Source organism: Heptranchias perlo, chromosome 31, assembly GCF_035084215.1.
Source record: "Heptranchias perlo isolate sHepPer1 chromosome 31, sHepPer1.hap1, whole genome shotgun sequence".
NCBI lineage: Eukaryota > Metazoa > Chordata > Chondrichthyes > Hexanchiformes > Hexanchidae > Heptranchias > Heptranchias perlo.
Window position 1 is genome coordinate 33,179,389 of NC_090355.1, and position 27,403 is coordinate 33,206,791.

General features: G+C 44.8%; 1 protein-coding gene across 1 annotated transcript; it reads right to left on the bottom strand.

Annotated features, from left to right (window-relative positions):
- Nucleotides 1–494: 494 nt before the first annotated feature.
- prrt1b (proline rich transmembrane protein 1B) lies at nt 495–13,425 on the bottom strand. Its single transcript, XM_067969917.1, has 4 exons — nt 13,136–13,425; nt 9,013–9,470; nt 5,086–5,223; nt 495–2,943 (listed from the first exon to the last, which is right to left on the bottom strand). Exons 1-4 carry the CDS (start codon nt 13,143–13,145, stop codon nt 2,794–2,796), a joined length of 756 nt encoding a protein of 251 aa, XP_067826018.1. The 5' UTR covers nt 13,146–13,425; the 3' UTR covers nt 495–2,793.
- Between the last annotated feature and the right edge of the window lie 13,978 nt (nt 13,426–27,403).

The following is a 27,403-nucleotide window of genomic DNA, read 5'->3' on the forward strand; positions in this document are numbered from 1 at the left end:
AAATGCAAGTTGTTGTAGTGATTGATGATATCACTATTATATCTAGAGCTACATAGAATTAAATAGGCTCTACAGCACAGAAGCAGGCCATTCGGCCCAACTGGACTGTGCCAGTGTTTATGCTCTATACAAGCCTCCTCCCACCCTACTTCATCTCACAATATCAGCTTATCCTTCTATTCCTTTCTCCCTCATGTGCTTATCGAGCTGCCCCTTAAATGCATCTGTACTATTCACCTCAACTACTCCATGTGGTGGTGAGTTCCAAATTCTCACCAGTAGCTGGACAATATCTTGAGCACTCTTTTGGAGGTTTGATTGGCCTGAGATAGGGACTGTCCTGGAGAATGACCCATGAGCGGAAGCACTGAGTCACCTGGTCTGAACGTGAACTTTGGCCTTTACTAAAAACGGTGTGAATCTGACCTCAACGTCAGTTTCCACGTATATCAGTTATGCACACGGACAGCAAATAAACACCAAACGCTGACAAAAAGGATGTAAATAAATTTTATTGCATCTTTTAATCCATGCTTTTTTAAATCTTCAACATAATATTGTACTGATAAATACATTAAAATCAAATGAAATCTCACTCCTTCCCACTCCAGTACAAACACATCCCACTCTTACACTTCAATTCACCTTCGTCACATCACAGATAACAGAAAGTAAAAATCATCTCCAGTTCGCAATCTCTCCTTTCAGGGCTTCTTTATTTGGTTTTTGCAGTAATTTTTTTATTAAAAAAAGTGGGTGAAATCAAATTCAGATTTCAACGGCTAATTCTGAATTCAACATGGCAAAGGAATGGATCATTTTCATTTAATTATTTTAAAGGGAGAAAAAATCTGTGCATATTTATTTTGTGCCAAAATGGCTCATTTAGTTGTTTATGATTAATTGTTACTCAGACAATTTGTGGGTCCCTACACTGATAATATAGGGTGAAACTCAAAGCAAAATTATTCCAAATAGCAAATATTTAATAACTTGTTTCAAACATTAAGAGAACCTGCAGTATTTTAAGATTTGCTATTGGACGACTTCGCAAGACCCAAACTCCCTGGAGAGCCAGAATCACATCAGAGTCGCACCTCCCTCTGCTGCCCGCCCGTCTGCCTGGTACTGGCTGTGCCAAGGGTGGGTGAGGGTGGCTGCACTCCCCTCAGCTGCCCTGTCAGCTGAATCAAGCTGTGTGGAGATGCAATGCTAACATCTGCCAGAGAATGATGGCAATCTCAAAGCTCTGCCTGGATCGCAGCTTTACTCATCATCACTGACCCGTCCAGCATCGCCAGTGGCTGTGCAGACTGAGCAGTTCACAAATGTATCCCTGTGTTTACCTCTTTCACAGCAGTCACACAAAAAAAGTGTTTATCTCTGTGTCCTAATGTTTAAATTGCACTTTATAGTATTTTCAACAGCACTGCATTTAACTACACAAAAGTATATTACAAGATAAAGAGAAGCAGAGGCTTTCCCTGGTTATTCTTCCCACCCTGTAATTCGAGTGGGAAATGGTAACAAGCAGCTACTGGGAGACAACGGGGAAAGAAGTTGAGGAGAAGTGAACAAGAGACGAGGCATTCTGTGACCCCTGCACAGCCTCTGTACAATATCAGTTGATAGGACTAGATGAAGTAGGGAGGGAGGAGGCTCGTGTGGAGTATAAACACCTGTTGGAACGAAAGGCCTGTTTCTGTGCTGTAAAATTCTATGTACTCATTCCTGATGAACCATGGTGGCCTAGGGTTGCCAACCCTCCAGGATTGTCCTGGAATCTCCAGGGCCAATTGGAAAGTGAACCGATTCTTTGATTGGATTAATCTTGACTATTAGCGAAACTGCCCTTTTTCCCCTTCTCCAATATTTTTATAACTAATGAAAGTATTCAAAGAGAATGAAAAAACACTTAATTTTAATGCCCTGATGATTTTTCTCCAGGGTTTTGCTCGTAGCAGTGTCCTGGAGATTGATTTTCAATTGTTGGAGACTCCAGGGCAATCCTGGAGGGTTGGCAACTCTATATGACCTTTGAGCTGTAACTAGGACACCGCTGGTCTAAGGGATGTAGCAAACAGGCGACCGGACAGTTTATTGGGAAATGCATTGACAATAGTCCAGTGTTAACAGATTGCTATTACTTTAATTATTGATTCCTGGTCATCACACCTTGACTAATAACGATTCAAAAGGAAACAAACAGTTGTCGACTTTTAAGACAATTCCTTTTTGATCAGTTCTGAACTGGCTGGGTTCCAATACTTTAATTCCTCAGAATTTGAACAAGTCCTGGTGTGTGTTACAGATTTAACCAATTCCAGACTCCACACTGTGCACTGACAAATATTATCAGCCAGTCAGAATCCTTTTATAACTCATTAAAATCCTGGAACGCCCTACCGAACAGCACTGCGGGAGAACCTTCACCACACGGACTGCAGCGGTTCAAGAAAGCGGCTCACCACCACCTTCTCAAGGGGCAACTAGGGATGGGCAATAAATGCCGGCCTTGCCAGCGACGCCCACATCTCAAGGATAATTTTTTTTTAAATGTTTGAAATGAAAAGATACGGGTGATCGTTTAAATAATCTGCCAGGTTACAGACAGTAATAGGAAACAGAAACAGATTTATTACCTGCTGTATCTTGAATCTCCACAAAGGGCAAACTCCAGGCCCTTATTATTTACATAATTTATTCACAAAGCACCGGGGATTTACCCGATGGGACGACGCACGACCTTGAGGCCCGGCAGGAATGGATCGACGCGTCGACTGCGATTCCACTTTAAGCAAAATAAAGTGCCACCACCACATATATCACCCACCCAATGGAAACAAAGACCCCAAAGAGCAGGCTGAACAAAACCAGGACCCGGGCCTTCCTTGAGGTGCTCTCCGCGTGAAAGTGGTCACCTCTGTGAATCGCCATCCGCGTCTGCAAGAGGAAGGATAACGAACAATTAACGAACTGAGAACATAAGAAATAGGAGCAGGAGCAGGCCAATCGGCCCCTCGAGCCTGCTCCGCCATTCAATAAGATCATGGCTGATCTGATCCTAACCTCAAATCTAAATTTATGTCCAATTTCCTGCCCGCTCCCCGTAACCCCTAATTCCCTTTACTTCTAGGAAACTGTCTATTTCTGTTTTAAATGTATTTAATGATGTAGCTTCCACAGCTTCCTGGGGCAGCAAATTCCACAGACCTACTACCCTCTGAATGAAGAAGTTTCTCCTCATCTCAGTTTTGAAGGAGCAGCCCCTTATTCGAAGATTATGCCCCCTAGTTCTAGTTTCACCCATCCTTGGGAACATCATCACTGCATCCACCCGATCGAGCCCCTTCACAATCTTATGTTTCAATAAGATCGCCTCTCATTCTTCTGAACTCCAATGAGTAGAGTCCCAATCTACTCAACCTCTCCTCATATGTCCACCCCCTCATCCCCGGGATTAACCGAGTGAACCTTCTCAAACCTTCTCAATAACGATTCAAAAGGAAATGAACAGATGTCAACTTCTAAGACAATTCCTTTTTAATCAGCTTTAATGAGAACTCAAACACGAACCGGTCACCGCTAACCGGAAGAATCAAATACACCGTCAACGCCAGATACCAGATGCCAAAACTGGCGATTTTAAAATTCTCATCCTTGTTTTCAAATCCCTCCCTATCTCTGTGACCTCCTCCAGCCCTACAACCCTCTGAGATCTCTGCGCTCCTCCAATTCTGGCCTCTTGCGCATCCCCGATTTCCACCGCCCCACCATTGGCGGCCGTGCCTTCAGCTGTCTAGGCTTTAAGGTCTGGAATTCCCTCCCTAAACCTCTCTACCCTCCTTAAAACTTAACACTTTGACCAAACTTTGGTCACCTGTCCGAATATCTCCTTATTTGACTCCTTGTCAAATTTTGTTAGATAATCGCTCCTGTGAAGTGCCTTGCGACGTTTTACTACGTTAAAGGTGCTATATAAATGCAGGTCGTTGTTGATTGTAGAACTTGGTTGGGGTGTAGGTTAAGAGTGTTATAAACGATAAGGGGTAATGAATGAATTTTTGGCAGACAGGGCTGTTAACATACACGCCTCCTTATTGTGATAGTCCGATGCGGACAGTGACGATATATTTTATCAGAGGTAAAGTTGGGTAACCATGTGATGGATGGAGATGACCGTTTTTATTCATGGACAATCCTGTGTCCCTAAGGAAATGGGGACAATTGGTGGAGGGTGGGGGCAGAGGGTGAGTTTGAGTTAGTTTAAGTACATCTCGTGCTGCCTTGGGATAATTAAGGTCTCCTGGAGCTTCCTTGAACGTCTTAGGGAGTTGGGGAGGAATTGGCCATGGTGCTTTTTCTGTCTTTTTTCCCTCCCTGAGGAATTAGCATCCTTAGTAATCCGGGGGGGGGGGGGGGGATTGGTGCAGGAAGTTGTATCGTCCAATGGACATGGTGAGCACCAAAGAGCCTGATGGTATTTCCTCGCCTTTTCTTTCCATAGAGTCACATTGTTGCTGACGTGCATGTTTGCGACAAAGAATACAGACTGGGTCAGTAAAACGCCAGACCAGATCCTAGGATTTGTCCTCATTTGCTCTCTCGGGATGTAGGCAACAGTGGCAGAGCACCGTTTATTGCTACTTGGCCTTGAAATATTGTTAGTGCAACTGAGTGGCTTGCTGGGCGAGTCCAGAGGATATAAAAAGTCAACCACATAACGTGGGACTAGAGCGGGTGGCAAGGGTGCGGAGTTTGTGGTGGGGGGGGCCAAAGGGCTATGTCTTCCCAACGTTTAGCTGGAGGAAGTTATGTCTCATTCAAGACTGGATAAGCCGTTTGACAGCAGGGGAACAGTGGAGGGGTTGAGAGAGAGTAGAGCTGGTATAACATCAGTTTGCATGTGGAAGCTGACAGCATGGCTTCAGATGATGACGACAATGCAATCAATACAATCAGTGGAGAAAGGGCCCTATTCAGCAGATATCAATGACCTAATGATCCAGCGTCCTTGGATATAAGTCTCCTTTGCATAAACTGGAAAAAGTATGTGTTGTAAACAGGCCTATTAATCGTTCCTACCTCGTGTGAGAAGATGATAGCCAGAATCCCTGACAGCAGGCAGCAGAAGACCGTCACCAGAACAGATTCCACCATGTAGTCCTTGGGTGGCCGCCTCTGCTCTTGTCTTGGTTGGACTCCAGGTAACGGATAATTATACTGCAACAGATAGGGAAAAATGGCTAAAAGTAGACATAAAATTGCTGCACTCGCCCCTCCCTATCTCTGTAACCTCCTCCAGCCCTACAACCCTCCGAGAGCTCTGGAATTCCCTCCCTAAACCTCTCTCACCTCCTTTAAGACGTTCCTTAAAACCTAGCTCATTGACCAAACTTTTGATCACCTGTCCTAATATCTTTATGTGGCTCGGAATCAAATTTTGTTTGATTATCGCTCCTGTGAAGCGCCTTGGGACGTTTTACTATGTTAAAGAAGCTATATAAATGTAAGTTGTTGTTGTATTGAGTCTGACTGCCAAACTGGAACTCCACCCCGCTTTAAGCAGAGGTTGATGATACTAACGGAACAACACGCAAACTGTGCCTCTTAATGAGGCCATTGCCGAGATCAGGTGAGCTTTATTCCTATGATACACATTATCTTGCCAGGCACGTCACTGGATGTCAGTATCTGACTACAAACCAGAATTCTGTGCCAGTCAGGCTCGTGTAATTGAAGCATAACTTAGTGGAGCCATAGTTTGTTCCTTTGTGTTCAGACACAAGAGATTAGGGTCGATGTGGATACAGTACATCCTCCGTGTCTCTCCCCGAGTCTCTTACACGTGAACTTTACTGGCTTAAAGTGTGTTGACTACGGTTGGTTTGGGGACAGACACGGGACTAGGTCACTTTACCCTGTCGAGGGTACAGTGATCAAAGGGAAAAGTTTCAGTTAATCATTATGCCAGCGCTGTAACTTAAGCCTCCTGTCATACTCTTTTCAGCTCAGGCCCTGCAGATAAGATCAGAACTGGATGACCTATTTGGATTGAACTCTTGGCAGGATCTTGTGGTGCGTATGGGGAGCTTCACACACACAGACTGGGCTCAGTTGTTGCGTTTGCATCATAAAACAAACAGCTACAAACTGATGACATAAAAACATAAGAAATAGGAGCAGGAGCAGGAGTAGGCCATAGGGCCCCTCGAGCCTGCTCCGCCATTCAATCAGATCATGGCTGATCTTCGACCTCAGCTCCACTTTCTCGACCAATCCCCATATCCTTTGATTCCTTTTGTTTCCAAAAAATTACAATGACAATTAACTTAAGATGTTGATCCAATCCTACTTGCAAAGGCTGCTGGGATATCACAATGAACATGTCAGGGAGACGCTAATGTGAAAGGGGAATTCAATTTGAAGACCTGGACTTTGCATTTTAGGCCAATTTCATACCAGCTACATCTTGAAGTCTCCCAATGCTTTGATTCCACTGCTTTACCCGATAGGATGCTAAACATTTGGAATAACCTGAGTTAAAAAAAAATCATAAAACCAGAAAAAAAGTTTGTTTTTAAAGATCACCCTTCGAATGCTTTGAAAAGGATGCTGATTCTGTCTATCAGTCATAATCTCATTAATTATTTTTTTTATTTTTAATTGCTCTTGGGATGTGGGCAATACTGACAAGGCAGCGTTCATTGCAACCTCAGGATGTCCCAAAGCGCTTTACAGACAATGAAGTACTTTTTTGAAGTGTAGTCACTGTTGTAATGTAGGAAACACGGCAGCCAATTTGCGCACAGCAAGATCCCACAAACAGCAATGAGGTAATGTCCAGATAATCTGTTTTAGGTGTTGGTTGAGGGATAAATGTTGAGCCCAGGACAAACTCCCCTGCTCTTCTTCAAAATAGTGCCATGCACTCTTTTACGTCCACCTGAGAGGGCAGACGGAGCCTCGGTTTATTGTCTAGTCTGAAGGATGGTGCCTACCAACAGTGCAGCATTCCCTCAGTACTGCATTGTCAGCCTAGTTTTTGTGCTCAAGTCTCTGGTGAGGGACTTGAACCCATGACCTTCTGAGTCAGAGGTGAGAGTGTTACCCACTGTGCCACACCTGACACTGGATCTGCCAATAATCTCACTCGGGGCTGACTCGGGTAGAAATTTCTGACTTCTGAGTTTTGTGTAGGGGAAGCATCTGATTGGAGCTTTACCCGACCGTGCCTGTGTAATAGATGATATAAATATCCTGTTACACACTGAGGAATTCCAGTCTAAGTACATTTAGTGGAAGATATATAATGGATATTAAGAAATCTCTTTAGGGTTTAAATGAGCAGTAAACCATAAGGTGTGGTATGTAGTGATTATCCAGTAAATTTCCCAGTGGGTTTTCCCTTGTACTTGTCTGGTTCTTAAGACAATTCCAATCCAGGAGGCGTTTGTAATTATTCCCAGACTCACAACCAGTTTACTTGTATTAAACTCAAACCCAGATACGGTCAACGTGGCTCATGATGCTGATGAGGCTTTGAAAATAGAGCAGTGATCTGAATGGGAGCAAATTGAACAACATAACCCTGGGTCTGGATGGTGACAGCACACTTTCGAGAAATTTCTTGACCCAAGGAACTGGATAACATTGTCCGCTCTATAGGGCCCCCTTAACATTTACATGCAAGTTTTAATGATGGTTTCAGGTACTGCAATCCATTTTGGGAACATTTTCTCTGGACTTCTCCCAATTGATCTGCGAGGTGTGAGCCACAGGCAAGAATATCGAGAACATTCATTCAAAATAAATACAGATGAACACAAGTTCATTGAATGCAACTTCCAAAATGTGAAGACTTTTCATTTTGACTTCTGCAGTGTCTCCCCTCAATTCCCTCCCCCACTCCGTACCTCCCACCCCTTCTCCTCCTACCTCCCCCACTCCGCACCTCCCACCCCCCACCCCTTCTCCTCCTACCTCCCCCACTCCGCACCTCCCACCCCCCACCCCTTCTCCTCCTACCTCCCCCACTCCCCACCTCCCACCCCTTCTCCTACCTCCCCCACTCCCCACCTCCCACCCCTTCTCCTCCTACCTCTCCCCTCCCCACCTCCCACCCCTTCTCCTCCTACCTCTCCCCTCCCCACCTCCCACCCCTTCTCCTCCTACCTCTCCCCTCCCCACCTCCCACCCCTTCTCCTCCTACCTCCCCCACTCCCCACCTCCCACCCCTTCTCCTCCTACCTCTCCCCTCCCCACCTCCCACCCCTTCTCCTCCTACCTCCCCCACTCCCCACCTCCCACCCCTTCTCCTCCTACCTCTCCCCTCCCCACCTCCCACCCCTTCCCCTCCTACCTCTCCCCTCCCCACCTCCCACCCCTTCTCCTCCTACCTCTCCCCTCCCCACCTCCCACCCCTTCCCCTCCTACCTCTCCCCTCCCCACCTCCCACCCCTTCTCCTCCTACCTCTCCCCTCCCCACCTCCCACCCCTTCTCCTCCTACCTCTCCCCTCCCCACCTCCCACCCCTTCTCCTCCTACCTCTCCCCTCCCCACCTCCCACCCCTTCTCCTCCTACCTCTCCCCTCCCCACCTCCCACCCCTTCTCCTCCTACCTCTCCCCTCCCCACCTCCCACCCCCAGCCACGGTTGGACCTTTCACTGATTGGATCGATATTTGATTGTGATCCCATAGCTTGAATGATCGTGATCAGGTCTGTTAACTACCCGATGATTTGGAAATGCTGTTCACTGATTGATCAGAACTTATCAATGATGTAACGAGCATATATTAACCAGTTTTCTGAAAGGAGCAGTTTCTAGAAATCAGATTTTAGTCCCTTTGGGGTGACCGTAGTTTTTGCAGTTCAGTTTGGACTTGTCCAGTCATTTCTCACATTGGTTTCAAGTTACTTTTCAATAGGTGGCTTCAAAAAAAAATGGAGATAATTGTAATTCAGACATCCATTATTGATAGGCAGAATTAAAAGCTCGGTCACTACTTACAATTGAGAAAGGATAAGGTCCAGGAAGGGCTTGCTGGTGCTGATAAAAGACTTGATCCTGTGCTCCTGGCTGGTACATAACAGGTAATTGCCCCGTGAAAGACGTTCCATAGGAAGGGTAGAGTAGGTGAATGGTCTTTGGATCTGGCGGTGAATATGGAGGAGGCTCTCCCACATAGGCTCTATTTATACATCCCAGTGTGTTCACGTTTTGTTCCACCTCGCTTGTAACTTTAGGCTGAGCAGCACAGTCAACAACTCGATGGTATCCCCCATTGCTTTCTGTGGAGTTAGTTCCATGGTCCTGGGAGCTAGAAGCCTCCTCACTGAGCTCAATGGAGTGGGTAACAAATGCCACAGCCCCTGCCTGCCCTGCGGTCTCTGATGCTCTTCCCTCTTGGTCTCGGTTGTCTCTCGATTCCTCCGGTATTTGGACTACATTTTCTCTTCCTGCTGTGCCTGAAGGAACCCAAAATATGACATAGAATTTACAGCACAGAAACAGGCCATTCGCCCCAACAGGTCTATGCCGGTATTTATGCTCCACACGAGTCTTCTCCCTCCCCTCTTGATCTCACCCTATCGGCATTTCCTTCTATTCCTTTCTCCCTCATGCGTTTATCTAGCTTCCCCTTAAATCCATCGATGCTATTTGCCTCAACTACTCCATGTGGGAGCGAGTTCCACATTCTAACCACTCTCTGGGTAAAGAAGTTTCTCCTGAATTCCCTATTGGATTTATTAGTGACTATCTCATATTTATGACCTCTAGTTCTGGTCTCCCCCACAAGTGGAAACATCTTCTCTACATCTACCCTATCAAACCCTTCCATAATCTTAAAGACCTCGATCAGGTCACCCCTCAGCCTTCTCTTTTCTTGAGAAAAGAGCCCCAGCCTGCTCAATCTTTCCTGACAGGTATAACCTCTCAGTTCTGGTATCATCCTAGTAAATCTTTTTTGCACCTTCTCCAGTGCCCTATATCCTTTTTATAATATGGAGATCAGAACTGTGAACAGTATTCCAAATGTGGTCTAACCAAGGTTCGATACAATTTTAACATAACTTCTCTGCTTTTCATTCTATCCCTCTAAAAATGAACCCTAACTGGTCTATGCTGGTGTTTATGCTCCACATGAGCCTCCTCCCTCCCTAACTCATCTCACCCTATCAGCATAATCTTCTATTCCTTTCTCCCTTGTGTTTATCGAGCTTCCCCGTATATGTATCTGTACTATTTGCCTCAACTACTCCATGTGGTAGTGAGTTCCACATTCTAACCACTCTCTAGGTAAAGAAGTTGCTCCTGAATGATTGTCGTGTTATGTGTGACGTTTAATTTTTTGACGGTGTAGCTGTTCAATTTCTTATCACTTTGTATTTGTTTAATTTTACTTATTCAACCCTTCATTTATATATTTTTATTTATATAGTAATCAATGGCAGAGGCGTCCATGCGTGCAAGGATTAATGCATCGTGTAGTATTTAAAATCACTGAGGCATGTTCAAATACATTGCCCGGAGTCTAAGAATGTGCACCAAGAACGGCAGTATCAAAAAAAGACCGAATGATTCACACAAAGAGTTTTCTTCTAACCCTCCAAGATCTCTGCACTTCTCCAATTCTGGCCTCTTGCGCATCCCCAATTTTCTTCACTCCACCATTGGCGGCCGTGCCTCCAGCTGCCTGGGTCCTAAGCTCTGGAATTCCCTCCCTAAACCTCTCCGCCTCTCTCTCCACCTTTCAGATGCTCCTTAAAACCTACCTCTTTGACCAAGCTTTTGGTCACCTGCCCTAATATCTCCTTATGTGGCTCGGTGTCAAATTTTTGCCTGATTATGGTCCTGTGAAGCGCCTTGGGATGTTTTACTACATTGAAGGCGCTGTATAACAATTACAATTTATTTTTATCTCAATGGCTGCTCCCAAACTCCAGAACTTTGCCTCCCTTCCCGAATCGGAGAGTCCCAGCTTTGACTGAGCTTTGAACTCACCTGCACTGGGCAAGTTTCTCTGGTTCTCGGCCAAGCTATTAGATGCAACGCTTCACAGAAGAGAAAAGTGTTTCACCCTGGGGTGGGGGGGGGGGGGGGAGGAAAAACCAATAGGGCCAGTCCTGGTTTATTGGAGTACGACTCCTGTCAGGTGATCACAGACCAAGTTGGCCAGGCCATGGGCTGCCATCACTCTCCAACTGCAGGAATAACCATGGCAACAGAAGGCAGAGAGAAATAAAATGGCTCCTTTAAAAAGAAAACTGCCAAAGGTTGCTGAGGTATTGAGCTGGACACCACAAGAAGTAACAGCAACAACTTTTATAGCATCTCTTGGGTAACAAAAGAAGAAAGGAATAGCCAGGTATGCTGATAGGGTGAGATGAAGTAGGGAGGGAGGAGGCTCCTGTACAGCGTAAACACTGGTATAGACAAGTTGGGCTGAATGGCCTGTTTCTGTGCTGTAGACTCAATGTTATTCAACGTAAGGTTTAAAGATGCTTCTGGAGGCTCTGAAAGAAATAGCAAGGCGGAGGGGTAGAGGAAGAACCTTAGAACATGCCAGTGTTGACTGCAGGGGTTTAGGAGAAGCCATTTGATGAGAAGTATTGGTTGTTTTGGGATGAGTACAATTGGAAACCATGACCATCGCTATAGAAAATGATAAGAACCTCAATCTACAATGACTTGATGTACTCAGTTATGTTGCTTTCTTTCCCTCCTCCCCCCTGCCCCCCGACCATACCACAAACCCTTTCCTGCTCCAAGTGTCCCTCTACATCTGTCTGTTAGGGACTGTGTGAGTCTGACATACATAGAAATGGAAACATATAAAAGTCACAACGCTGAGATAAGCCATTCGGCCCAACCAGTCCGTGATGCTGTTTACCCTCCGCACGAGTAAATAGTTCTAATCACATTTACCCACCCTGTTCCCATCTCCCTTCAAACCTTTTCCTTCATCCACCTCTCCAATCTAATCCTGGATGTTGACCTAGTTTCTGCATCAATCACTAACCCTGGAAGAATTCCACAGCCTCACGACTCTCTGTGTGAAGAAGTTTCTCCAGCTTTCTGTTCTAAATCTCCTACATTTAAATCTTGTTTCTATAGCCCCTTGTTCTTGATCCCTTGACTACTGGAAACAATTTGCTTCTATCTTCCCTGTCCCATCCTTTCACCATTTAAAAAACTTCTATTACAATTGCCCCATAACCTGCGTTATTCCAACGGAAAAAGACCCGACTTTTCAAGTCTTTCTTTGTATTTGTGTTTCCTCCTCCTGGTGAATCTGCCTGGTGTGACTTGCCCTTCTGGTTTTCACTTTCCCTTCACTTAGTCTGTGCCCAATGGCCTGGCATCATTCCAGACCACACGAACCTGCATTGTACACTCTAGAGCACAATGCAGCAACACTAGTGCCTCAAACTGGCCCCAAAATCCATTCCTTTATACCAAGTTCTCTGCACAAATTAAACACCAATTTCCAAGATTTCACTGAGTGGCAGATTCTCAACTGATTGACACTGTTCCACACTCACAACATACTCCAGAAAACAATGGCGAATTTAGATATCTCCACTCATCCCAACTATTCCGTACTGTTACAGCACAAAGTTGTAACCTCCCTCTTTGCACAATCAATAGCCTGTGAGTGATACCAGGGGTATGAGAATCTGATAGCTCGGGATGTGCATTTTCTCACAGATAAGAAAGCCCTTTGTCATTTCTTGTGTGTTGCTGATGTTTCTTTAAAAAGCAATGGCTCGTTAACAGAGATGGACCCAATTCTAGGTTTCAGCCCAGTTTCTTGCACTGCCATCGAAGAGACACAATAATACATTGAAGTTAACTTTTCTCCCCACCTTCAGTTGTTTAAAGAAATTAATATCCCTGGTTTAGATTCCTGTAGTGTTCATGTCATCCTTGGGGAGAAACTATTGAAAGCACCCATTCACAGTCTGAGAAGAGATCACTGTGTAAACCTGATATTTAATACTTTACTGAACGCAGTAGAAAAACAGCTTAAGAGAAACAGCTGAAAGACGACAACAAGAACTACAGACATTTGGCAAGTTCGAGCCACCCAGCTCCTGATAAAAACAACCCTTTCCCAGCTCTGAAATACCTGATTCCATTCCTGCCGCTGCTTCTCTCTCTCTCTCTCTCTCTCTTCCCGGGCTGGTTTTATGTTTCTTGGTGGTGCTGTCAGTACGTGGGATTGATAAGTCACAGAGTGTGTGTTTACAGAGCGGTGTGCAAACAGGTAAGACCGAGAGCCAGCTCTCTCCGCAGAGGGTGCAGTGGCCGGAGGCTACAGCTGGGGGGGCTGACGACTGGTACCGGTCAGTGTGCTGCCCGGGATCGGCCCCAGCACAAAGTCTCTCTCCCCACACACACACACACTCACACACAAACAAAACCAATCACTTCCTGCTCCGCAAGAGATAAGCCTGTTATCTTTAAACACAGAGAGTACATGCACCTTTGACCCAGTAGCAACATTTGAAACGTTTTTCTTTTATTACACTTTCTTTGACTGTGTTAAGTGAAAACTTCATGCTGCTTTCCCCTAGAATTAATGGAACACTAATAAATACTTACGTCAATTAATAATTTAAAAAGGGAAGCCTCCGGGCTGCTATGGCTTGTTAATTCGATGTTTCACTTCAGTCCCCTTGTACCGCCATTTAAGAGGCACAATAATAAAGAAAGACTTGCATTTATATAACGCCTTTCACAACCAATGAAGTACTTTTTGAAGTGTAGTCACTGTTGTAATGTAGGAAACGCGGCAGCCAATTTGTGCACAGCAAGATCCCACAAACGTTATGTGACAATGACCAGATCATCTGTCTTTAGTGCTGTTGGTTGAAAGAAAATATCGGCCCCAGGACACTGGGGAGAACTCCCCTGCTCTTCTTCGAATAATACCATGGAATCTTTTACGTCCACCTGAGAGGGCAGACGGGGCCTCGGTTTATCATCTCCCCAAAAGGCTGCTGAGGCCGGGGGTCAATTGAAAATTCCAAAACTGAGATTGATCGATTTTTCTTAGATAAGGGGTATCAAGAGATATGGAACCAAGGCGGGTAAATGGAGTTAAGATATAAATCAGCCATGATCTAATTGAATGGCGGAGCAGGCTCGAGGGGCTGAATGGCCTCCTCCTGTTCCTAGGTTCCTTAATAAGTTGGTTGCATGAAAGGCAGATGACGGGATAACAGTTACAACTCTCAACACAATCAACATCGTAAACTTCCAGAGGTAAGGCTATGCTCTACGAGTAACATACTTCAGACCAATCGTTCTTTTTAAGTTAATGGGTTTTTTAAAATCAAAATGAAGGATGTCATCACAACTCATCACAGGCAGAAACTGAAAAAATAACGTCCCACGTCAGCAGGTAAGCGATTGGTTGGTGAGTATCACTTTTTTTTTCTCTCCAGCTTAGGGCAGGGGTTTAACTAAGAGCTTAAAACAATCATTTAAACTAGATAAATTAATTAATCAATAAAACTAAGAATAGCGACTGATTTAAAAACTCAAATAAAGTATATAAATAAATTCTTGGTAGACAAGAGATGGCCGGGCAGGTGGTGTGTCGTAGCTGCAACATGTGGGAGCTTGGGGAGAGCAGCGAGATCCCGAGCAACCACATCTGCAGTAAGTGTCTGCAGCTCGAGGAACTTCGGCTCAGAGTTGTTGAGCTGGAGTCCGAGCTGCAAACATTACAATGCATCCAGGAGGAGGAGAGTCACCTGGACACTTCGATCCAGGAGGCAGTCACACCCCCTTAGATTAGGTAGTAGTTTAAATTCATTCAGTGGTCAGGGACAGGAGGGTGTGACTGCAAGTCAGGCAGGTATGGAGACCCAGGTTGTAGTGATGGAGGAGCCTCGGCCCTTGACCTAGTCCAACCTCTGGGCAAGAGTGATCATAATATGATAGAATTTCACATTGAGTTTGAAAGTAACGTACTTAAGTCAGAAACTAGAGTCTTAAACTTAAATAAAGCCAATTACATAGGTATGAGGGGAGAGTTGTCAAAGGTAGATTGGGAAATTAAATTGAAGGCTTTGACAGTTGAAAAGCAATGGCAAACATTTAAAGAAATATTTCAATATTCTCAACAAATATACATTCCATTAAGAAATAAAAACTCCACGGGAAAAGGGATCGACCAGTGGCTAACTAAAGAAGTTAAGGAGAGTATTAGATTAAAAGAAGAGGCCTGTAATGTTGCCAAGAAGAGTAATAATCCTGGAGATTGGAAGAGTTTTAGAAACCAACAAAGGACAACCAAAAAATTGATAAAAAGGGAGAAAATAGAATATGAAAATAAACTAGCAAGAAATATAAAAACAGATTGTAAGAGCTTCTACAAGTATGTAAAAAGGAAGAGAGTAGCAAAAGTAAACATTGGTCCCTAGAGGCTGAAACAGGAGAAATTATAATGAGGAATCAGGAAATGCGTTAAAACAAATATTTTGTATCTGTCTTCACAGTAGAAGACACAAAAAGCATACCAAAAATAGTCATGATGTGGAGATGCCGGTGATGGACTGGGGTTGACAATTGTAAACAATTTTACAACACCAAGTTATAGTCCAACAAATTTATTTTTAATTCCACAAGCTTTCGGAGGCTTCCTCCTTCGTCAGGTGAATGGTGTGGTCCATACCGTTCACCTGACGAAGGAGGAAGCCTCCGAAAGCTTGTGGAATTAAAAATAAATTTGTTGGACTATAACTTGGTGTTGTAAAATTGTTTACAACAAACAACAACCAAAAATAGTGGGGAACCAAGGGGTAAATGAGAGTGAGGAACTTAAAACAATTAATGTCACTAGAGAAAAAGTACTGGACAAACTAATGGGACTAAAAGCCAACAAATCCCCTGGACCTGATGACCTACATCCTAGGGTGCTAAAAGAGGTGGCTGCAGAGATAGTGGATACATTGGTTATGATCTTATAAAATTCTCTAGATTCTGGAACAGTCCCAGTGGACTGGAAGGTAGCAAATGTTACCCCACTATTCAAGAAGGGAGGGAAGAGAGAAAACAGGGAACTTTAGACCAGATAGCCTGACATCAGTCGTCAGGAAAATGCTGGAATCCATTATTAAGGAAGTGGTAACAGGGCACTTAGAAAATCATAATATGATTAGGCAGAGTCAACATGGTTTTATGAAAGGGAAATCGGGTTTGACAAATTTATTAGAGTTTTTTGAGGATGTAACTAGCAGGGTAGATAAAGGGGAACCAGTGGATTTGGATTTTCAAAAGGCATTCGATAAGGTGCCACATAAAAGGTTGTTACACAAGGTAAGGGCTCATGGGGTTGGGGTAATATTTAACATGGATAGAGGATTGGTTAATGGACAGAAAACAGAGTAGGGATAAACAGGTCACTCTCAGATTGGCAGGTTGTAACTAGTAGAGTGTCGCAAGGATTGGTACTTGGGTCTCAGCTATTTACAATCTATATTAATGACCTAGATGAAGGGACCGAGTGTAATGTATCCAAATTTGCTGACAATACAAAGCTAGGTGGGAAAGTAAACTGTGAGGAGGACACAGAGTCTGCAAAGGGATGTTGATAGATTAAATGAGTGGGCAAGAAGGTGGCAAATGATGTATAATGTGGGGAAATGTGAGGTTATTCACTTTGGTAGGAAGAATAGAAAAGCAGAGTATTTTTTAAATGGTGAGAAACTATTAAAAGTTGGTGTTCAGAGAGACACGGGTGTCTTCGTACAAGAAACACAAAAAATTAGTATGCAGGTACAGCAGGCAATTAGGAAAGCAAATGGCATGTTGGCCTTTATTGCAATGGGGTTGGAGTACAAGAGAATGGAAGTTTTACTACAGTTGTACAGGGCTTTAGTGAGGCTTCACCTGGAGTACTGCGTACTGTTTTGGTCTCCTTATCTAAGGAAGGATATACTTGCCTTAGAGGTGATGCAATAGAGGTTCACTAGATTAATTCCTGGGATGAGAGGGATGTCCTATGAGGAGAGATTGAGTAGAATGGGCTTATACTCTCTGGAGTTTAGAAGAATGAGAGGTGATCTCATTGAAATATAAGATTATGAGAGGGCTTGATGGGGTAGATGCTGAGAGGTTGTTTCCCTTGGCTCGAGAGTCTAGAACCAGGGGGCATAATCTCAGGATAAGGGGTCGGCCATTCAAGACTGAGTTGAGGAGGAATTTCTTCACTCAGAGGGTTGTGAATCTTTGGAATTCTCCACCCCAGAGGGCTGTGGATGCTGAGTCATTGAATATATTCAAGGCTGAGATGGAGAGATTTTTGGACTCTAGGGGAGTTAAGGGATAAGGGGATTGGGCAAGAAAGTGGAGTTGAGGTTGAAGATCAGCCATGATCTGATTGAATGGCGGAGCAGGCACGAGGGACCATATGGCCTACTCCTGCTCCTATTTCTTATGTTCTTATGCCAGTTGTGGGGGAGTGGAACAAGTTCTCAACTCTTTCCACCTAATATCAAGCACTTGTTTATTACATCGCGGGATGGAGTCAAGGGTGCTTCCTCAGAGGGTGGGAGAGAGGGTCAGAAGGAAGGGCTGACTCACAGCGGGTGTGTGCATGCCAGTTACAGGCTGGCACTGCCAGTACATGGGGGCACATCAATGCCGACTCCTCTTAGTTGAAGGTGTGGTGTGGAGAGGGTATACTCCCAGTGCCCTCTGGAAAGAAGTTCTCCTCCCTGATACCTGAGCACATAATCTAGGCTCGCTCTTCAGTGCAGTACTGAGGGAGGTGCTGTCTTTAAGATGGGATATTAAACCAAGGCCCCGTCTGCCCTCTAAGGAGAACTTAAAAGATCCCACGGCATTATTCGAAGAAGAGCAGAGGAGTTCTCCCCGGTGCCCTGGCCAATATTTAACCCTCAACCAACATCACTAATAAAACAGGTTACATAAGAACATAAGAAATAGGAGCAGGAGTAGGCCAATCGGCCCCTCGAGCCTGCTCCGCCATTCAATAAGATCATGGCTGATCTGATCCTAACAACCTGGCCATTTATCTCATTACTGTTTGTGGGATCTTGCTGTGCGTAAATTGGCTGCTGTGTTTCCTACATTACAACAGTGAAAACACTTCAAAGATACTTCATTGGTTGTAAAACACTTTGGGACGTCCTGAGGTTGTGAAAGGTGCCATGTAATTGCAAGTTCTTTCTTTCTAGCCTTTGAAACATATCTTTTGCTGCACCGATATATGGTATCTGTTGAGTGACTGGTGAAGATGAAAGGAATCTGCAAAATAAATCACCTTATGGATCTCCACAAACTGTCGTTCTGCCATCACTCAGTGCATTATTGGGTGGTATCCGGGGACTTCTCATTGGTTATTACATTGAGGTCCTACTGAGGAGATCTGCTGGTATTGTGGAGTTAAACTGGGGTCTGGCACTAGATTGGTGCCATTGTTCCACTGTCCTTATCATTGGGTCTTGTGTCAACCCAAAATGGGGATTTGCTTTTCAAACTTTTGAATCTAGTTTTTTTTTCTCTGCTCAGAGGATCATTGCAGAGGAAATGATGTAAAGGAACTTCCTGGATACGGCTCTGAAGAGAGCTGAAATGAATCTGGCCTAGTCTTCTATTACTGGAAGTTATTTGACACCTGCTGGTTTACACAATAACAGAGAGACAAGCACTGAAATGACCTGTAAAAAGAGGACCAAAACCTGGGTTAGTCTGTACTACACTGGAACTAATTCAAAAACAGAACTTTCTTTTTGATTAAAACAAAAGGAAAAATGTCACATTTTGGCCAAAATTCATTTCCTCTTCTGCTTTCTGTTCTTTCATTTTCTCTGATGTCATCTGAAAAATGCCAAGGGTCTCTCCACAGCATATGTCCACATGGCATCCCACAGGGTGTGAGGACATTCTCAATATCCTGGAACTACTGTCACTGTCTTGGTCAGAGACTGTTGAATCATAAACGTGAGGGGGCTCTTAAAGAGAAGGTGAACAATAACCCAAAAAAAGGGCAAGGAAACACTTGACTTGATTAGACTAACTGTGAGGGCGATTTTTGTCTTGCTACTGCCTCAATTTTAGGTGGTAGTGAGATGGAAGAGCAAGGAAAATCCAATGGAACTCAGTTCTGCCGGTTCCCCACTGATTACGGCCATGGCACACTGTGGCTGCAGTGTGTACCATCCACAGGATGCACTGCAGCAACTCGCCAAGGCTTCTTCGACAGCACCTCCCAAACCCGCAACCTCTACCACCTAGAAGGACAAGAGTAGCAGGTGCATGGGAACAACACCACCTGCACGTTCCCCTCCAAGTCACACACCATCCCGACTTGGAAATATATCGCCGTTCCTTCATCGTCGCTGGGTCAAAATCCTGGAACTCCCTTCCTAACAGCACTGTGGGAGAACCGTCACCACACGGACTGCAGCGGTTCAAGAAGGCGGCTCACCACCACCTTCTCAAGGGCAATTAGGGATGGACAATAAATGCCGGCCTCGCCAGCGACGCCCACATCCCATGAATGAATTTTTTAAAAATGCTCGATATTCCAAGTCAAGCCCAGGGCAGGCGTCTGAAGCTGTCGTTCACCCATCACCCCTGTGCTCACTGACCTACACTGGCTCCCGGTCCAGCAACGCCTCAAATTTAAAATTCTCACCCCCATATTCCAATCCCTCCATGGCCTCGCCCCCTCCCTATCTCTGTAACCTCTTCCAGCACTACAACCCTCCGAGATATCTGTGCTCCTCCAATTCTGGCCTCTTGCGCATCCCCAATCTCCTTCACCCCACCAGTGGCGGCCGTGCTTTCAGCCGTCTAGGCGCTAAGCTCTGGAATTCCCTCTCTAAACCTTTCCCCTCGCTACCTCTCTCTCCCCCCCTTTAAGACCCTCCTTAAAACCTACCTCTTTGACCTGTCTCCTTATGTGGCTCGGTATCAAATTCTGTCTGATTACACTCCTGTGAAGCGTGTTGGGACGTTTTACTATGTTAAAGGCGCTATACAAATGCAAATTGTTGTTGTTCAGTAACATATGCACAGAAGGGCTTTGCACCATTTTTGGCACCAGGGAGCGTGCTGGATGCCAGGTCTCTGGCAGGCCAATGAAACCTGGTGGAGGACGAGGCCTCTGGTGGAGATGCAATCAACGGAAAGTAAAATCAGGAGGTGTGTAACAGGCGGCCCACCCACTATCACCTGTTTTACACTATCGCCAAAAGTTCGTTATCCCCAGTGAGTGTTAACAGGCTCAACAACCTTAGGGGTCGATCACAGCCAAGGTCAACAACGTCCTCACCCATCAGGCTCAATTCCTCATATGGATCACTGGATATCGATCTAGAGCAGGGACCTTGGTTGATTCCCTCCTCACCCCACTTTAACCCAAGGGCACTGAGGGTGATTGTTGAACCCCAACTGCTGCTCTACTTGAGATCAGAAAGAACGAACTTGCATTTCTACAGCACATTTCATGACCTCAGAACGTCCCAAAAAGTTTTACAGCCAATGAAGTGCTTTTTTGAAGTGTGGTCACTGTTGTAATGTAGGAAACACAGCAGCCAATTTGAGCACAGCAAGATCCCACAAACAGCAATGTGATAAATGACCAGATAATCTGTTTTAGGTGTTGGTTGAGGGAGAAATATTGGCCCCAGGACACCGGGGAGAACTCCACTGCTCTTCTTTGAAATAGTATCATGGGATCTTTTAAATCCACCCGTGAGGGCAGACAGGGCCTCGGTTTAACATCTCATCCAAAAAACGGCACCTCTGACAGTGTAGCACTCCACTGGAGTGGGGACTTGACTCAGAGGTGAGAGTGCCACCAACTGAGCCATAGCTGTCACATCAGGTAACCCGACACAGACCCCAGATCAAACCTGCAACCTTCCTGGTCTGTAAGGCTCGGTCCCACACAGGGCCTTACTTTCATTAACCAAACCCTCTTGTGGGTGAGCTCTTCAGTGACGTGTGTCTAGGTGGAGTGTTGTAAATGGGCACCTGGAGATCATCTCACAGCTCAAATGTGTTAAATAACTGCAGTGAAAATAAATACAGTGAATGTTCTGCCACAAGCTCCAAAAAGGTGTTTAAAAGTGAACCTTTAAAGTAAATGGAACGTGACGATGTTAATGAAGCATTACAAAGAACCTTCAATCACCTCACACCTGCAGCACCAATGATTTACGGCGTCTCCTGAATGGAAATACCTGCATTCTTTCCGTAGCATAGATTTGTCACTCTAGTGAAGTATTAGCTATCTGGGCAATGAGAATAGCATTCGCTAGAAATATATAAAGACTCTTTGTGCCTCTCAGACAGCGCTGCTCGCAATTACAACATTAGTAAATCTCCCGTGGCACCATTCGCAGTAAGACATCGTTCTATAAGGACACGTGGGTATTATTCTGCTGCTATGGCGAAGCTGGTCACAAAAAGCCACAAAGTCTAATTAATTAGATACAGCCTGAGGTCACTCAATGTTTAATTATTTGGTGAGGGAACTTTCCAGATTGTCAGTTTCAGGCTGCGGCTCAGAAACGCCTAACATTTTCACTTTTTTTTTTCCATCTGTGTGAAATCTGGAGCTCGTCACCTGAAGTGCGCTCGAAGTAGAATTTTTAATACATCACCAGTAAATTCCCCATCATAATTCACAGTCCCAGGCCCGAGCTCCATTGGTTTTACATTGACAAGGAGACAAGAATTAGGTACAAGTCAAATTTAAAGGGATGGGTACAATTAAAGGGGAGTGTCACAAGGAGGGGGACAAAAATTTAGAAAGCTTCTGAAGAGCATTAAAAAGGCATCTCAACAAACCAGCAACCTTTCCTGCAGCTGAAAGCTAGGGGGTTAAGAAGAAAGAAAGACTTGCATTTATATAGCGCCTGCTCGCAACCTCAGGACGTCCCAAAGTGCTTTACAGCCAATTAAATACTTTTTGAAGTGTAGTCACTGTTGTAATGTAGGAAAGCCAACAGCCAATTTTATGCACAGCAAGATCCCACAAACACCAATATGACGACCAGATAATCTACTTTAGTGAAGTTGGTTGAGGGATAAATATCGGCCCAGGACACCAGGGAGATCTCTGCTGCTCCTCTTCAAAATAGTGGCCTTGGGATCTTCTATATCCACCTGAGAGGGCAGATAGGGCCTTGGTTTAACAGCACCTCCGACAGTGCAGCACTCCCTCAGTGCTGGGAGTGTCAGCCTGGATGATGTGCTCAAGTCTCTGGAGTAGGGCTTAAGAACCCACAACCTTCTGAATCAGAGATGAGAGTGCGACCCACTGAGACAAAGCTGACACATGGCAGCCAAAATGAGGGGAAAGGGACCCCCTGAGGTGCAGGTGTGACCCTGCAGCCCAGCACTGGGCCTCCTCTTTGATGGCTGTTGAAGTTGAGTCAGTGTCTTCAGGGAGGAGGGAGGGGGCTGAATATAAAATGCCACCTCACCGAATGGCTGTGAGCCGAGGACTGTGTTTCAGGTCTCCAGATACTCCGTCGCTGCTGAAATAGTTCAAATCTGCAGAACAAACAGACTGTCTTGTTATTGCTTATACATTGCTGTGGCTCAGTGGGTAGCACTCTCACCTAGAAGGTAGAAGGTTGTAGGTTCAAGTCCCACTCCAGAGACTTAAAGCACAAAATCCAGGCTGACGCTCCCAGGGTGGGAATGAGGTGCTGTCTCTCAGATGAGCCATTAAACCAAGGCCCCATCTGCCCTCTTGGGCGGATGTAAAAGATCCCACAGCCACTTTTTCGAAGAAGAGCAGGGGAGTTCTCTCCAGTGTCCGAGGCCAATATTTTAACATGGATAAAGGGGATCCTGAGGATGTGGTGTACTTGGATTTCCAGAAGGCTTTTGACAAGGTGCCACATCAAAGGCTACTACACAAAATAAGAGCTTATGGTGTAGGGGGTAACATATTAGCATGGATAAAGGATTATCCATGCTAATATGTTACCCCCTACACCATAAGCTAACAGGAAACAGAGAGTAGGCATAAATGGGTCACTTTCAGGTTGGCAAGATGTAACGAGTGAAGTTCCACAGGGATCAGTGCTGGAGCCTCAACTATTTACAATCCAAATCAATGACTTGGATGAAGGGACCGAGTGTATGGTTGCTAAATTTGCTGATGACACAAAGGTGGGTAGGAAAGTAAGTTGTGAAGAGGACCTAAAGTGTCTGCAAGGGGATATAGATAGGTTAAGTGAGTGGGCAAAAATCTGGCAGATGGAGTATAATGTGGGAAAATGTGAACTTGTCCACTTTGGCAGGAGGAATAGAAAAGCAGTATATTATTTAAATGGAGAGAGATTGCAGAACTCTGAGGTACAGAGGGATCTGAGTGTCCTAGTACATGAATCACGGAAAGTTAGTATGCAGGTACAGCAAGTGATTAGGAAGGCAAATGGAATGTTGTCATTTATTGCAAGGTGAATGGAATATAAAAGTAGAGATGTTTTGCTACAGTTGTACAGGGCATTGGTGAGACCACATCTAGAATACTGCATGCAGTTTTGATCTCCTTATTTAAGAAAGGACATAATTGCTTTAGAGGCAGTTCAGAGAAGGTTCACTCGACTGATTCCTGGGATGAGGGGGTTATCTTATGAGAAAAGGTTGGACAAGTTGGGCCTGTATACATTGGAGTTTAGAAGAATGAGAGGTGATCTTACTGAAACATGTAAGATCCTGAGGGGACTTGAAGGGGTAGATGCTGAGAGGATATTTCCCCTTGTGGGAGAGACTAGAACTGGGGGCCACAGTTTAAAAATAAGGGGTCTCCCATTTAAGACGGAGATGAGGAGAAATTTTTTCTCTGAGGGTCGTGAGTCTGTGGAACTCCCTTCCCCAGAGAGCGGTGGAGGCAGGGTCATTGAATATTTTTAAGGTGAGTTAGATAGATTCCTGATTAACAAGGGAGTCAAAGGTTATAGTAGGTAGATGGGAAAGTAGGGTTGAGGTCACAATCAGATCAGCCATGATCTTATCAAATGGCAGAGCAGGCTCGAGGGGCCGAATGGCCTACTCTTGCTCTTAATTTGTATGTTCGTATTTATCCTTCAACCAACACCACTAAAAGACAGATTATCTGATCATTATCATATTGCTGTTTGTGGGATCTTGCTGTGCGCAAATTGGCTGCCGCATTTCCTACATTAAAACAGTGACTACACTTCAAAAGTAGTTCCCCATTGGCTGTAAAGCGCTTTGGGATATCCTGATGTCATGAAAGGCACTATATAAATGCAAGTGTCTTTTTCCCTATTCCACTCAAACAAAAGACTGTTTTTGGTGGTACTGGGGTATCAGGCAGGCCTGAGTTTCCTACAATCTCTAATCACTACCTTGAAGCTGTCGGATTGTGGTAAAAACCCAACTGGTTCACTAATGTCCTTTAACGAAGGAAACCTGCCGTCCTTACTCGGTCTGGCCTATATGCGACTCCAGTCCCACAGCAATGTGGTGGACTCGTATCTGACTCTTAACTTGTGCAAGCTCCTCAGTTGAAGGCGGCCCACCATCACTTCTCAGGGCAACTAGGGACGGGCAATAAATGCCTGCCTTCAGCGACGCCCACATCCTGAGAATGATGAAGAAAAAAGAAACTTACTGGGAGAAGATAAAAGTTGGTGGATGATACAGTGACGCAGCTGATTGTCCTCTCTGAGACCTGGACTAACGGGGTGAACATTTCTCTCTGTAACCTTACTAACTTTAACTAACTCATTATCACTTATTTTAACTATTGCACTACTAATAGTTGAGGTTCACATTTCTTTTAAAGAGTTTAATGAAAACAATTAAAATAAGGAAGTGTTATTGATCAGGTATTTCCTTTGGAGGTCAAGAGCACCCACAGAAGGTCATGTTATAAGTTTTGAAAACCTGGATAATTTAATATTTATTTCTACTGTATCACCTTATGGGTCTAAGGTCACGCCTTAATGTTAGTCATTAGTTTATTGGTGGCCACTTGGTACTTTCTAATATTCAGCCTTCTCAAGCGCCTTGGGACATTTTACTGCGTTAAAGGCGCTATATAAATGCAAGTTATTGTTGTTAATGGTTAATTAGCCCGGCGTGATTCGGTGATTGGAGCAATGTAATGTGTTACCTTGTTCCTGTTCTGTGACGGAGCAGGAGCGAGGGCTGCACTGAGAATGTGAGCTTGTTTTGTGAGCCAAAATTTGTTGAAGCTCATCTTTAGAAATTCAATAATAACGCTTTTAAAAATTCATATCTTTTCAAGATTTAAAACACCAACAAGTTGCTACATTACAGGTTTCGGTTTCTCAGAATTATAAATCCTCGTGACGCACCATTTACGCAGCAACCTTTCTTTTTGCATCTTTCCCCCCTCTCCACCGCAGAAACAATTCCTCTTTGACTGTGACTGTTTTGTTCCCATTAAACATCGTTTGCTTGAGCTGAATACTTGCCTCAGTAACAATCATTAACTCTCAGGTCAGCCGTTCCTTAGTAACATCACAACATGAAGCAGTTAATGTGGGAAAATTGCAGATTATCCCCACCTGGTACTAAAAGACACCGTTTATTTGCTGCAGGGTTAATACATCTCTCCCTGTGTCACGGGTCAGCGGACTGGGTATGACAACACATACCAGCACGACCCCGGTGATTAATGCAAGATATTAACACTACAAACAACTACCGAGTTGTTGAAACGATTTAAATTTGATACAGTTTATTAGACTTTAATGAATTCTTTTCATAAATCCAGCAGTATAATCTGCTTCTCCTCGCGCAGGTCTGTAATTAAATTCGTAGCACCAAGGCTGTAACTAAAGTGGTTAGCTTTTTAATTTACTTTTTCCACGCTACTGAATGGCAGATTGTGATACTGGGACTAGACAGACACTGATTTTACTTTGACCTGTGATGGAATACCCCATTTAGTGATGTTTGCGCTGATGGTACTTGGCTTGTTCTTTGGTAAGCAGGCTGGCTGCTGAGTGAGCAGCTGTCTGCACTTGGAAAATTCACCACGGTGGAGGGAGTCCAGCTGCTATACACATCTGCTGGACAGCTGTTAAAACCACTCCTTGCAGAAAGATTTACATAGAAACAGGCCATTCGGCCCTACAGGTCTATGCTGGTGTTTAGGCTCCAGACGAGCCTCCTTCCTCCCTACTTCATCTAACCCTATCAGAATAACCTTCTATTCCTTTCTCCCTCATGTATTGATCTAGCTTCCCCTTAAACGTATCTATGAAAGTGTAGCAAACTGCAGTGCCCCTGAGCCTAACCAGTTAAAAGGTGGAGTCATATGGTCACTTTTGTGTCACTGCAGCAGTAATAGTATAACTCCGATCTGACTATGGAACACAGCAGTGTGAGGACACCTTGGGGTTGGCTATCTTGAATCTCTGACACTTGACACTGGATGGATCCCGGTGGGGTTTCAGGCTGGTCTAAAGACTGTGCCCACGGGAAAAACACTGGGCCTGACCATTTTATAAACTTAAGCAGGGGGTTTCCTACTGTGGCTGCTCCTGTCTGTGCTCTTAGAACATTCAACATTTACCAGCTGGGAGTGTAGGCATTCGTGGGCAGAGTCTTTCACAGTGGTGGGAGTGCGATTCGCAGCCGGGGGCATTGTCAGTTATGAGCCACTCGCTGCAACTGCTGATAGTGCAGTAGAACCACAACCTCAGCCCACCTTCCACCCTCCGTGAACTTGAGCTCATCCAAAGCTCTGCTGCCTGTATCCTAACTCGCACCGAGTCCCGTTCACCCATCACCCCCTGTGCTCGCTGATCGACATTGGCTCCGGGTCCTGGAACGCCTTGAATTTAAAATTCTCATCCTTGTTTTTGAAATCTCTCCATGGCCTCGCCCCTCCCTATCTCAGTGACCTTCTCCAACCCCACAACCGTCCAAGATCTCTGCGCTCCTCCAATTCTGGCCTCTTCCGCATCCCCGGTTTCCATCGCTCCACCATTGGCGGCCGTTCCTTCAGCTGCCTAGACCCTAAGCTCTGGAATTCCCTCCCTAAACCTCTCCGCCTCTCCACCTCTCTCTCTCTCCTCCTTTAAGATGCTCCTTAAAACTTACCTCTTTGACCAAGTTTTTGTTCCCCTATCCTAATATTGTTTGTTGTTGTTGTCCAATTTTAAATGGTGAGGTTTTTAGGCTAGCTATGATAAACATTTTGTTTTTCTGTTTAATATAACCAATTGCCCCAAGTTCAGATAGAGCTCAGATTGGGAAACTGCAAGTACATTACTCTTTACATAATGCCATCGGTTATAGATGCTCACCTTTGTCATTCTGCAGGCCTGGGATCAAGCTGGGGTTGCCAACTCTGGTTGAATGTCCCTGGAGGTTTCATCACGTGACCACC